The sequence below is a fragment of the Heterocephalus glaber genome, unplaced genomic scaffold (genome assembly GCF_053883595.1).
Source record: "Heterocephalus glaber isolate CG9 unplaced genomic scaffold, H.glaber_assembly_v1.0 deba00001472, whole genome shotgun sequence".
In the NCBI taxonomy this organism is placed as follows: domain Eukaryota; kingdom Metazoa; phylum Chordata; class Mammalia; order Rodentia; family Bathyergidae; genus Heterocephalus; species Heterocephalus glaber.
The window spans coordinates 11,216,754-11,229,049 of record NW_028258315.1 but is presented as its reverse complement, the minus strand read 5'-3'; the positions used below and the strand labels follow the sequence as shown (position 1 = coordinate 11,229,049).

Sequence of the window (12,296 nt, the reverse complement as noted above, 5' to 3'; positions counted from 1 at the left end):
GGATTCTTATTGTTTTATACTATTTTTTCATACTGGGGATTAAAATTAGGACTTTTGCACAGAGCTATATCCCAACCTTTTTTATTTTTTATTTTTTTTATTGTTTATTTTGAGATATGGTCTCTCTAAGTCACTAAGTTGCCCAAGCTGGGCTTGAATTTGTTTCACCCTCCCACAGTGCTGGAATTACAGACAGACATACACCATCACACCCAGTGTATTATTTGATTTTGAAACACAACGTGCAGGTGTGCATGCACCCAAGTCATAACGTCTTCTCTCCCCCTCATGAAGAATTAATCATTGCAAAGCCATACATGTTGCTTTCTCAGGAAAATTTTATCTTGGGTTCCATTCACAATTAAAATATTTGAATGGCTGAATGATCTGAGGTATCTAATACACATTCCATCTAAAAAGGCATTTGACAGGTAGGGGTGCTAATTTTGACCATTCCTGTTGCCATACCATCATGGGGTTATTTGCATCCACACCTGGCACTGGAGCGCCTAGTGGGTGTTTGTACCATCACCCAAAGGCCTGCAGCTCAGCCTTGCTGGGGGCATGGGAGGTGCTCAAGTGGCTGGCCTGGATTTCATCATTCAATCACCTGGTGAACGTCATTCCCAGAAATATTGCCTAATGGTCAAGGAAGGTGCTAGAACTTCTACTGACTCCCTGGCCAGGAGCCTTCCTTCTGTTCTGTAGCCTTCTCCCCCAGCACCACATCTTTGCTCCTTCTGAAAGGGCTGCACTGAGCACAAGACCTGCAGGTTGGAAGCCAATCAGTGTTTCTCCTCTAGACTCACGCAAGCTGTCCATGTGTGACAATCTTGACAATGGCCCTAATACAAGGATTGTAATTTAGTATAGTGCTCTGTCAGGGATGGAAGCAAAAGAGGGTGATCTCATTCCAAAGGACCTGGGCTTTAGCAGCACTTGGGTGTCAGTTAGTTTTCTGTCACTGTGACAAAATACCTGAGGAAAAAAATTACAGGAAGATAAGTTTATTTTGGCTCATGATTTCAGAGGTTTCAGTCCATTGCTTGTAAGTGTGTGGGGAAGCAAAAATATCATGGTGGAAGGGTGTAGTGGAGGAAAGCTGCTCACCTCATGGTAGCCAGGAAGCAGAGGGAAAAAGCCAGAGAGGAAAGGGGCCAGTTATAGTCCTCAGGGTCATAGCCCATGATCCATTTCCTTCAACTAATCCCCACTTCCTGTTTCAATCACCTCCAAATAATTCTATCAAATTATGATTATATCAGTGGGTTAATCTAGTTGATAAAGTTAGAGTCCTTATGATCCAATCATTTCAAAAGCCCTCGGTTGGTAATCAAGCCTCCAACACAATTTGGGGTTATTTCATGGATTTCACCAGCCCTTATCATAGTATGAAGAAATTTGGTGCCCATGGCTCACATGCCGGCGCCTATCTACCCCTGGCTTCCCTTTTCTGCCATCCATTCCTCTTTCCTGTCCATACCCCTGTTTCCCAAGTACCTTAAGTCTTTGCTTTTCCTGTCTTGAAGAATGCACTTGCTCAATAATGTACCTCAGTCTAACAGTACTCTATATTGTTCTTCAGCGTCTGGGACTTTGAATTAAAAAACGAGACACTTTTAGAGAACTACTGGAGATCTACTGGTACAGTCGTTGGTATCTGGAGCATTGTGTTAAGGAAGATTCTGAAGCTTGAGGGCAAAATAGTTGTGTGATTATTAAGCAGTGCCTTACAGTAGCATAGATTGAAAAGTGGTGGGATATGTCTCATGTATTCATCATATATGACTTAACCAAAAAATATTAATCCCTGTAGTGTCTGGGACCTGGCTTGTGATATGAGCATATACACATAGAGATATTTTTCTCATTTAACACGTTGAAAAAAAGCAAAGTCAAGTCTGGCTTACTAAACATGAATTTGTATGTTCTATTTTTATGGATTTCAACTTTTTGCCAAGCATAATGGTTGGAGTTTTTATATAAGTACCTTTGACGTGTTAACTTTTTCTACCTAGGGTTCAAAACTTGATCACCAATTTACATATGTGACCCTTGTCCTTTTCCTCTTTGGGGATTAAAGAGCACCAAAGACCACTGCTATTACTGAGGAAAACTGTAGGGGCCACAAAAGAGAAAGGTGGTGGCCACAAAGTCTTGGCTTGTCAGTACCTGGATAGGTGTTGCAAACATGCAGGCCACCCAGGAGGTTGGGGAAAGAAGATGCAATAGGAGGGAAGTGGCTACAGGCTCCTCCTATGTCCCTTCAGTTGTTCCCAAGTGCCAGGCACTGTGCTAAGACACTGAAGGTGCAGCAAGGTACACGAAGTCCACTGTGCTTGAGGACTCTCTGGGAAGGAGGAGTGTGAACAGATGGTGGGGAGCAGAGTGATGAGACTGGAGTAAAGGCAAATGCAGGTCTGTGGCATGCACTGGCATGTTCAAGGCTGCCTTTCTAAAGAGAAAGGATGAGTTGTCTACACTAATACCCAAAGACATAGTAGGAAAAAGTCAACAGAGATGTGGAAAAGACCTTCAGGAAAAGGCTGGAGAAGCCCACTGAGCTGGAGGGCAGGGAGAAGTGAGAGTATGAATCCACATCAATGAACTTGGACTTTTAAACTGAATGCTTTTCTAAGAAAAAGTCTTATCCAGAGAGTTAATGATGTGGTTTATGTAAGAAAGGTGACGAGTTAGATGTTTCTGACTGAAGTGTGGACATGAGAGTGGAGAGGAGCAAGATGGGTAGACACACGGGGAAGTTGGCATTTGTGGAAATTCAGGACAGCAGAAGTTATCTGACTGCTAGGTGACGGGTTCTAGCAACTCACAAGTAAAGTCAGAGAGTGTGGGTGATGGATGGTGACTTAAAGATAGCCTGGCCTTAGAGAAAACTGGAGCTCCAGTAGTCCATGTCCAAGGTCAGGTGGCAGAGGTCAAGGAAGCAAATGTGAGACTGAAGCCAACTTAAGCCAATGTCCCCTTATGGCAAAACCCATTGGGTTCTATTGGGTTCACGTGGCAGGTGTTTGTTACACTTGCTGCATGTACAAACCACCTTGTTAAATGCTGGATGGTAGGAAGTCCCAGAAGCTTGCCCTAATCTCTGTACTCAATCTTTCATGGTGTTTTTACTCAGCCCTGTGCTTGGCTGGGACACTAAAGTCACAGTGATGAAGCCAGTGGAGGGAAGAGATGGGAACCTGCTGCCCACGGGAATGTCATGGGCTGGGCCCCAGTGCTGGGAAGCTGCATGATTTGGGATTAGGTCTTTGAATTACTAATCAGAAGTAGTAAATCAAGATTTGGTTCATTAAGGTCCCCCACTGTTTTTGCTAGAACAAACCAAACACACTTGTAAGAGAGCATTGTATCTTGCTGTCTCTGTCTATTCCCTGATTAGGGCTGCCTGCCATCTCCACCTTTGCACAACATTCTGGAGCCCATGGGCCCTCATAACACAGATGGTCATCAGCAAGTTCCACAAACTGTGGCTACCCACAGAGATGTGTAGGGAAGTGGCTATGGGTCAGCTGTTAGGTAGGCCAACTTGGAGGGTCCAGTGGGGAAATGGCATCACAAGAATGAGGTGAGGAACCTGGACCTGGGCCAGAGGGAGCATAAGAAGTAAACATAGATGAGAAAATCAGAAGGATCTTTGAGCTGGAGAAGCTGTTCACTGCCCAAACCACATTACAATGACCTAAAAATAGCCACTGAGACTATGGGGATGGCCTTCCATGTGCTGCTGGCTTTCTGTTATTTTTCAGATTGCAAAATTGGATGGCTGGCCTTTAAGTGGGAAAATAAAGCTTTGCAAAGTAGTAATGATTGCAAATCTTTCATTTCCCTTGGAAAGCGTTAATCACCTATAAATATGGTCTCTTGCTCATTCCTCCCTGCTCTCTCACCCCAAAACACATCATGTCGCTCTCTTAAAGTCAGTAGCAGGGAGCAGGAAAATAGCAATGTTCTTTCTCCTGGTTTTTATTCCTTCTTTTATTGAAATATTTCCCCTAACACAGGGCGGGGCCTGCTGGGAAAAGCAAAGTTACATAAGGCCAAGCCCCAGCCTGCGGGGGTTTATACTTAATAAGTGGAAATGAGCCATGCATCATATTATAACAACATAAGCTGGGAAGTGATGAAATGTCATAAAAATATATAAGGAGCCACAGGAACATGAAGCAGGAAAAGCATCTGTCTGGCTGAGGAGTGTGGGAAGGCGTCATGGAAGGCATGCACTGGGCCCTGAAGGACCAGTAGGATTGGAGCTGAGGCAAGTGGGAGAAAGTGAGCCACAGGGCACTGTCCCAGTGTCCAGAAGGTGTAGGGCACCTGAGAGCAGTGGTCAGTGATTCTTCTAAGCTGGATGTATTAGTGAAAGATGCTAATGAGAAATATCCCCGGGCTTACCACTCATGGAGGCTTGGTATAGCAGGCTGGAGGAGAAGAGACATGTACACACTCCTTAAATTAGGATGGGGTTACATCCCCATCTGCCCTGCAAAAATTGAAACTATCGTAATTCACCAAACCCACCTTGCCTACTGCACATCATGACTTAGCAATGCAGCTCACTATGGAACATTGACTATTTCCCCTCCTGATTTTGTGGCTGACTTGGAGCTGTGATTACTGTCACTGTTCCACATTGAGAGATGATTGGACTTGTGATAAGATCTGAACTCAGAATTGCTGAATACCTATCACTTTTCTGTCATTATCAAGTCAAAGCATCATAAGTCATTGGTCAAACCGTAATAAGTGGAGGTCCACCTGGGAAGACAATGGGAGACTTGGCTGTTGCTTTTGTTTGTTTCTGTGGGCTGGGGGGGGGGGGGTTCAAAGAGAGAAGTATTAATGGTCTGGTCAGAGAACTATGCTTTAAAAACTCAATCTTGACAATAGAGATTAAAATGGATTGCAGTAACAAGAGATAGGAAGCAATATAAAATAAAACAATAATATACTATCGTCCACATCTGAGTGCCCTTCCACCTGGCTGTGGGTGGTCCAGTCTTCCAAGTACCCATCTTTAAAGAGTGACAGTAACCTATTGAGTGTTCATATGTCTGTAGTGCACAATAGCATTGCTTTTTCATACAAATGGCATTGCTATAGTTCCCAGCCCCCTGGGCAGAACATCTCTACTTGGCACTGCCTTAAGGCTCAGCATTCCATTCCCACAGCCAAGGATACGAACATTGCCATTACTCACTTGACGCTCTATTTGTTGCTAGAAGTGGAAAAATGCTACTGGCCATGGCCCCTGGCCTTCAGGACACCAACACCCTGCTGTGGGTAGACCAGAAACCTGCCGATGTCACAGGTGTATTTGTCAGTAGGAAGATTATGAGCCTAGCACAAGTGTCCCACAGATGAACAGGTGTTACCCAGCCTCAGGGGAGGGCATTTGTACAGTCCCTTCCCCATAGCAGTTCTTTTCTGCTCACTCGGGTGAGTTCTCCCAGCAAAACTTCCGGGGCCCCTCAAGTATAGCAATCTTTTAAATCCGTGCTTCATTTATATCTACACATTTATACATCTTACCCTAAGAATACATTAAAATTTGGACTAAGCTGGATTCTAGGCCAGCCAGCTTCCCATGACCAGCAGCAGCAATTTTTGCCTTCTCTCATTAATGCATTATGGTAAATTCCTTCCCAGAGCCACTGTTACCTTTTCCTGAAATACGACCTTCATAGAGGACCTTCAAGGACAACCATAGTTGTATAGCCTGGAATCTCAATGAGAATTGGGATTCTAGCCTCATTTTTCACAAAAGGACTCTTTAGCTGTCATGTAAATGAACATATGCAAATAAATATAAGCTGTCCACACAATGCATTTTTATGATCAACTTTGGGTTCAGCCCAGTTGGGACACAAATTGAAGAGTTATGGAGGATGGGGAGCTAGAAGACAGAAATATTATCTATTCTTTTCATCATTCCTGTCCAAATCTAGCTAGGCTGACAACAATCAACTGTACAGGCAGAAGTGAGAAACACACCTGAGAAGCACTGTTGAAATAACAGAATATGTTTATGGGTTAATTGACATGTAATGGACCAATGCAAAGAAAAAACTGAGGATATTTCTAAGTATTGTAGGCTAATGAACTGGAAAGGTGGTGATTCCATTAAAAGATGAACGTGAACTATAAAAGAAATAGTATTGGGTAAAAGTTAAAATGTCAGATTAATATCCCACATCTAGGACCTATGGCCAGAACTAATAATAGTATTGGTTTGATTGGTTCAGGATATGTCCTGGGCATATCCTGGAATTTTAAGGCCCCAAAGTATTTATAAATTTTAGCCAAGATCAAGAAGCACCTTCTTGTGGAAATCGCATCCAGAAGTTCATACCAGGTGATCTTAAGAGATATGGATTTAGGGAGATCCAAGTAGCAGACCCTCATGGTGGGATGAAATTATTGCAGAGACAGAGTGAAGAAGGAGCAGAAGGAAGAGGAGAGAGGTAAGAAGCAAGTGCTGGGAAAATGCCCTTATCTAAGGGACAGCTTGGGGCAAGAGGACAGAAAAGGAAGCAGAACATGACTGAGGGGTAGAAAACTAGAACTGGACAAGAAGGCTATGATTCCTAAAAGAGGAAGCTTTGTATCTGGAGAGGGTTCAGGGAGGGATTGGGCCATTGATTGATTGATTGATTGACTGAGTGCTGGGACTTGAACCCAGGGGTTTGGATGTATTAGGTAAGTGCCTTACCACTCATCTGTGTCTCCCACCCTTGGGGCACAGTTTTAAGTTTCCATGGAGAAGCTGCCACCCAACAGCTCTCCTCATACAGTCCAGACAAACTATTTATCTAACATTCTTACTTCTATTTCTCTTTTGTATTAGACAGGTTTTCCTTACTATAACAAAATGCCCGAGGCAAGCTACTTTATAAAGAAAAGAGGTTTATTTAGCTTACAGTTTTTCAGGCTTTGACTCCAAATAGCAGGGCAGGCTTGGCAAAGGCCCCCTTGACTACATCATGTCCTAGTGGGAGCCTGGCCTGGTCTGTCTTTGTGTCTGTGTAGTCTCTCTCTCTCTCTCTCTCTCTCTCTCTCTCTCTCTCTCTCTCTCTCTCTCTCTCTCTCTCTCTCTCTCTCTCTTCCTCCAAGCCACCAGGATTCAACCATGGGGCTCCACCCTAATGACTTGATATAATTTCATCACTTCCCAAAGGCCCCACCTCTAAACCTCATAGATTAAGTTTTCACTCTCTCCATACCATTAACACAAAACTTAGGACATTAAATTTCTGTGTGAGTTGCAGCAGGGTGTAGACGGAGACAAATTTTATCCAAATTTTAGCAACTTCACTCCTCTTATTTGATTTATCCTACCAGGCTAGAAAAATGTGACATGAGGGTTAACACTTCAGGAACCATGTTCCAAAAGCCCACAAGACTCTCTCTTCTACTTAACCACAGACTTCCACTATTTGCCTACTGAAAAGACAGAGAAGATATGAATTTCATAAGAACCATTTTGATGCTGTGAGATTTAGCATGAGAAGCTTCTAGATTAGTTTTTGGCTAAGGTTTGGGATCCACCCAGCCTGTCTCCCATAGATTCCCAAGGCAGACAGCTAAAAAGGACATAGGTCATGACATGACATGAATGGAGGGGCAGCATATTAGCCTCCTCAAAGTATTAATACGGTGACATCGCATGGAAGGCCATTGGTACATTTCCCAATCTTCAAAGGCTGCAGTGATCTTGGTGGGTTGGCAACTGGGAGCTGTCTGCAATAACTTTTTTGAACATCTCAAAAGAACCATGCCTCCTACCAGGGCCACCCAAACCACCATCCATTTGAAAATGGAAAGAGCTATCTGCATCCTCAGCACTTGGGACATGGAAGTGCATGGTGGATCCAAGTCGTGGCATGGAGGAGCTTCTAGGCTGGCGAGGAAAGCGATCAATGTCCCTAGACAATGCCCTTGGGCGATGGGAGGAACATGGCCAAGGAGCCTAACTGAGTGGGATAAGGAAGGAGCACCAGGAGATCTCTTTGGAGAAATACACTTTTTCTTTGTGGCTGGAAGTATGGGTGAGATTCATCCAGCACAGAGCAAGGAGTGTGTTCCAGGAAGTATGTTCTGAGAGAGAACCACAGGGGTGAAGCCCCAGTAACTGCAGAGCTGGGTCATTCAAAAACCAGAAAAGGGTCCAGTGGGGGTGGGGATGGACTGCAGGTGTGGGGCTGTGATGTGGGAGTGGACCGTGGGCAGGGAGGCCTGGGTCAGGAGTGGGGGTGCTCTCCTGCTTCAGGGAGGGCCACTGAGAGCAGAGGCCTTTGGAAAGATCATGGGGCTCCTGGTGGCTTGGGTGTGAAAAGTAGATTGAGGGGAAGGCGAAAGCCCGGCTAGGGGATGAAGTCAGAATGGCATAGGAGTCAGATCCTGGACTGAGAGATGAAATGTGTGCCCTGGGGGAACATTTTCATATAATCTCATGATGTTGAACATGGGGCTGGAGCAACAGGGGTGAAGAGCTGACAGGGTGAGGACAGAGGACACGCAATGCGAAGTTGTCTTCCTCTTGCTCCCTTAGTTTCTGTCTGCTTGCTTCTCTCTCTCTCTCTCTCTCTCCTCTTTTTCTCTTTCCTTCTTTTCTCCCTCCCCATCTCGCGTCTCTTTCTCTCTTCCCTCCCTTCCTTCCCTCTCTCCCTCCCTTCTTGCCTCCTTCCTCTCTGTCTCTCCCTTTCTCTTCCTCTCCTTTTCTCCCTCCCTCATGTATTCAAGTAAGCCTTAAAGAAAGGATATCTACTGCCACCCTTCCCCCACCTACGCTCTTGCTAAGTGCCCTTCATTATATTTGTATTTCTATTACTTTATCCACTGTCAGCTAACACATCTATAACTTTCTTAGCACTTTCTCTATGAAAATGCACGATTCATTCACTTACCTCAGGAACTTTCCTTTATGCTGAAAGAAACAAAAATGAGCAGAAACTTTCCGGGAGTCTAGGAAGATGTCCTTGCTTGTAGACTCTTATATAAATGTGCATGGGAATTGGAAGTCTTAAGTTCCGTATATAAAGTAAACAGCAGGAGCTAATTGATACGACCTCTGTGGAGTGTGTTCAGATCACCTTGACACCCAACACATTAGCTTTATCTGCTTCACGATATTTATTTTCTGCCCCTTGTAGTTTCTCTGTCCAGTCATGTCCAAGCATAACGTAGGCAAAGAGCACTGTGGCTATCCTATAATGCATCACTGGGATGTACATTTTAAAGAATTCTAAGCACACCTATACCGCAGCTACTCTGGAGGCTAGGGCAGGAGGACCACAGTTTCCAGTCTGGGCAACTTAGCAAGATCCTATCTCAAAATAAAACTTAACAAGGGCAGGGAATGTAGCTCAGTGCTAGAATGCTTTCCTAGCATGTGTGAGGCCCTGGACTCAATCCCCAGGCCTACAGATTTTTTAAAAATTAAAGAATTCAAATATTAGTAATAATGATAGTAATGGGTTTTGTTAGGTTTTGTTATGGTGACTTCATTACCAATTTGAAAAATGCATTCACACAGGTTTTTTGAGAACAAACATTGCAGCAGAGCCAGGCCCAAACATTGAATGCACTTGTATGACCCTGAGACTGAGGTCAAGTTTTGTTGTAAAAAATACAAATATCATAAAATTTATCATTTTCACCATTTTAAGTGAGTAGTTCACTGGCATTAAGTACATTCATACTGTTGTACAACTGTCACGGCCATCCATCCCCAGAAGTTTTCCTTTCTCCCAAACAGAAACCCTGAACCCATTAACCCTAACTCCCCATCCCCCCATTATGGTTTGTATCTGGATATCTCCTCAAAGCCTCATGCGCTCTTAGGCAAGGCTTTTGAAAGGTGATTGAATTATGAGGCGCTATAGCTAAATGTGAAGTTAGGAGTTAGGGCTTGGTGGAAAGAGGCAGGTCCCTGGAGGCATGACCCAGAAGTAAATCTCCCTCCCGTCCTCTCCCTTCTCTCTCTGCTTCCTGGATACCATCAGGGGAACAACTTTTCTACACTATGCCCCTCTGCCATGCTGTTTCTTCTTTGGAGCTACCTGACCATGGACTGAAATGTGAGCCAAAGAAACCTCTCCTTTAAGTTGTGGGTATTTTGTTAGAGTGACACCCCCTCTCCCCAACCCTTTACAGTCACCATTGTACTTTCTGTCTCTCTGAAGCTGACACTAGTGGTTCCTCATATAAGTGGAATTATATAGTATGTGTTCTGTGACTGGCTTATTTCACTTAGCATAATTTCTTCAAGGTTCATCCAAGTGATAGCATTGCCAGAATGTTTTTCTTTTTTAATGTTTGTGTATATACCACATTTTATTTATCCAGTCATCCCACAGTGGACACTGGGGTTGCTTCCACCTTTTGGCTAATATCAACAAAGCTGCTATGAACATGGATGTGCAAATATATCCTTGAGTCCCTGCTTTTGATCCTTTGGGTGCATACCCTGAAGTGGAATTGCTGGATTGTATGATGATTCTATTTGAAGTTTTTGAGGAACTTCCATGAGTTTTCCATAGTTTTTGTACCATTTTACATTCTTACCAACACTGCATGAGGAGTTCCATTTCTCCACATCCTCACCAACACTTGTTATTTACCGTTTTACAAAACTGGAACCATCTTAGTGCATGTAAGTGATATGGTATCTCACTGTGGTTTTGCTTGCATTATCCCAGTTACTAGTGGTGTCAAAGGTCTTCTGACTCATTTCTTGGCCATTTGTATATCTTCTCTGTAGAATGTCTAGGCAGGTTCTTTATCTGTTTTTAATGGAGTTGCTTAGGGGTTTTTGTTAAGTTACGTGAGTAATTTTTATACACTGAATAACTCCTCATTAGATATGTGTTTTGCAAATATTTTCCCATCCCATGGATAGCCTTTGCTGTCTGTTGATTTGCTGCACAGAGATGAGCTCTTGTCTATGATTACAATGTGCCAAGCACTGTTCTACTAGCTTACATACAACATATGTATGCAGTCGGCACACATGAACTCCCTTAATTTTTACAACAGCCTTTCAAGCTATATGCTGCTTAGGGCCCCACTTTATAACAAATAGGTTGAATAAAGTGCAGGGGGTAACATAGCTAATATGTGCTCAAGCTAGGATTTAAATCACAGAAGCCTGGTTCTGTATTCTTGACCAATTATAAATGTAGCTGATGCAACATCTTTCCCGTATTTAATTTGTAAGTTATTTCAGACTTTGGCATCTTCCAGTGCAGTTGGTTTCCAGCAAACTGCATTTTTAGGCTCCACTCAGACATCACAGCTTCTCTCCTAGCATTTCTTTTCCTCCTCTTGGCTCACAGAAATGACTTACATTCTATTCTGTTGTGAGCAAGATCTGAGCCTCCCTCAAAGTCCATCTATCCCTATTTAACACTCAATCCATGATTGTATTCACGAGGTAATATCAGAGCCAACAGTTAAGCCCCACGTGTACTGTATTAGGGCAGTGGCATGCCATTGCTGCTCCTCCTACTCCAGCAGGACTTGAAGAATGGGTGGAAGACTGCTCCTTACTCTCAGGTATCAAAAAAATAAAAAATAAAAAGCCAACCTCACTTCTTTGGCCAGGAGCCAGCAAATGGATACCATCTAGCATCTAGCAGGTTCAGTGTCTTAGCAAGCCATATACTTCAGGGAGAGGAATAATTCATTCATATGCTCACGCACTGTCTTTGGCTAATGAAAAGTTGTGTATCTTCCATATGCTTTCAACAATACTGGATTTTCATGCATTAAGGGAAAAGGCCGCACCCACCCTGTGAAACAAGATGTCTTACTAAGTCAAGTAAATTTACCAGGGAAGGGCTCACGTCAGTAGATTTTTGGAACTAGTTCAGCTGTGGACACTCATTTCTCGTGGCTGCTTTTCACCTGTCTTGAAAATGGCTTGATGGCCTCTGCCACCCTAATCATTGTGACTTCCTTTTTTCTGCAGGATCCTATGGCTGCACTCTAAGACGGGTCAGTGGGTGTATCCCATGCTGGCAAGACTCAGCCCTGTGGGCCTCACAGCCTTTTTCTTTCTCAGCTACATCTCCGCTGCCAGCATCTACCTGCTTGGAGAAAGGCTCAACCACTGGAAATGGGGTCAGTGAGTCTTTCTGGTGCAGAGACACTTTCTTCTTACCCTCTCCCTACTCCTCCCGGGACCCAAAGGAAAAACTAGTTCAAACAGAAGGAAACGGATGCCATTGTCCAAAGGGCTCTGACAGGTCTCCCTGGAGTAGCAGAAGAAAAGC

At 43.8% G+C, this 12,296-nt stretch overlaps 1 protein-coding gene and 1 long non-coding RNA gene across 9 annotated transcripts in view; one reads left to right on the top strand and one right to left on the bottom strand.

The window, feature by feature from the left end:
- LOC147826187 (uncharacterized) overlaps window positions 1-12,296 on the bottom strand; it is a 118,466-nt gene that overhangs the window by 38,704 nt on the left and 67,466 nt on the right. The window lies entirely within an intron of this gene.
- Window positions 1-12,296, top strand: part of Adtrp (androgen dependent TFPI regulating protein) — a 64,974-nt gene that overhangs the window by 43,939 nt on the left and 8,739 nt on the right. For all 8 annotated transcript variants that reach the window (XR_002396014.2, XM_087181776.1, XM_021260650.2 and 5 more), the window contains one exon: window positions 11,993-12,144. Coding sequence is in view for 7 of the 8 variants with exons in the window: in XM_087181776.1 (XP_087037902.1) it covers window positions 11,993-12,144 (152 nt within the window). In the remaining variant the exon portion in view is untranslated. The remainder of the gene's footprint in view (window positions 1-11,992; window positions 12,145-12,296) is intronic.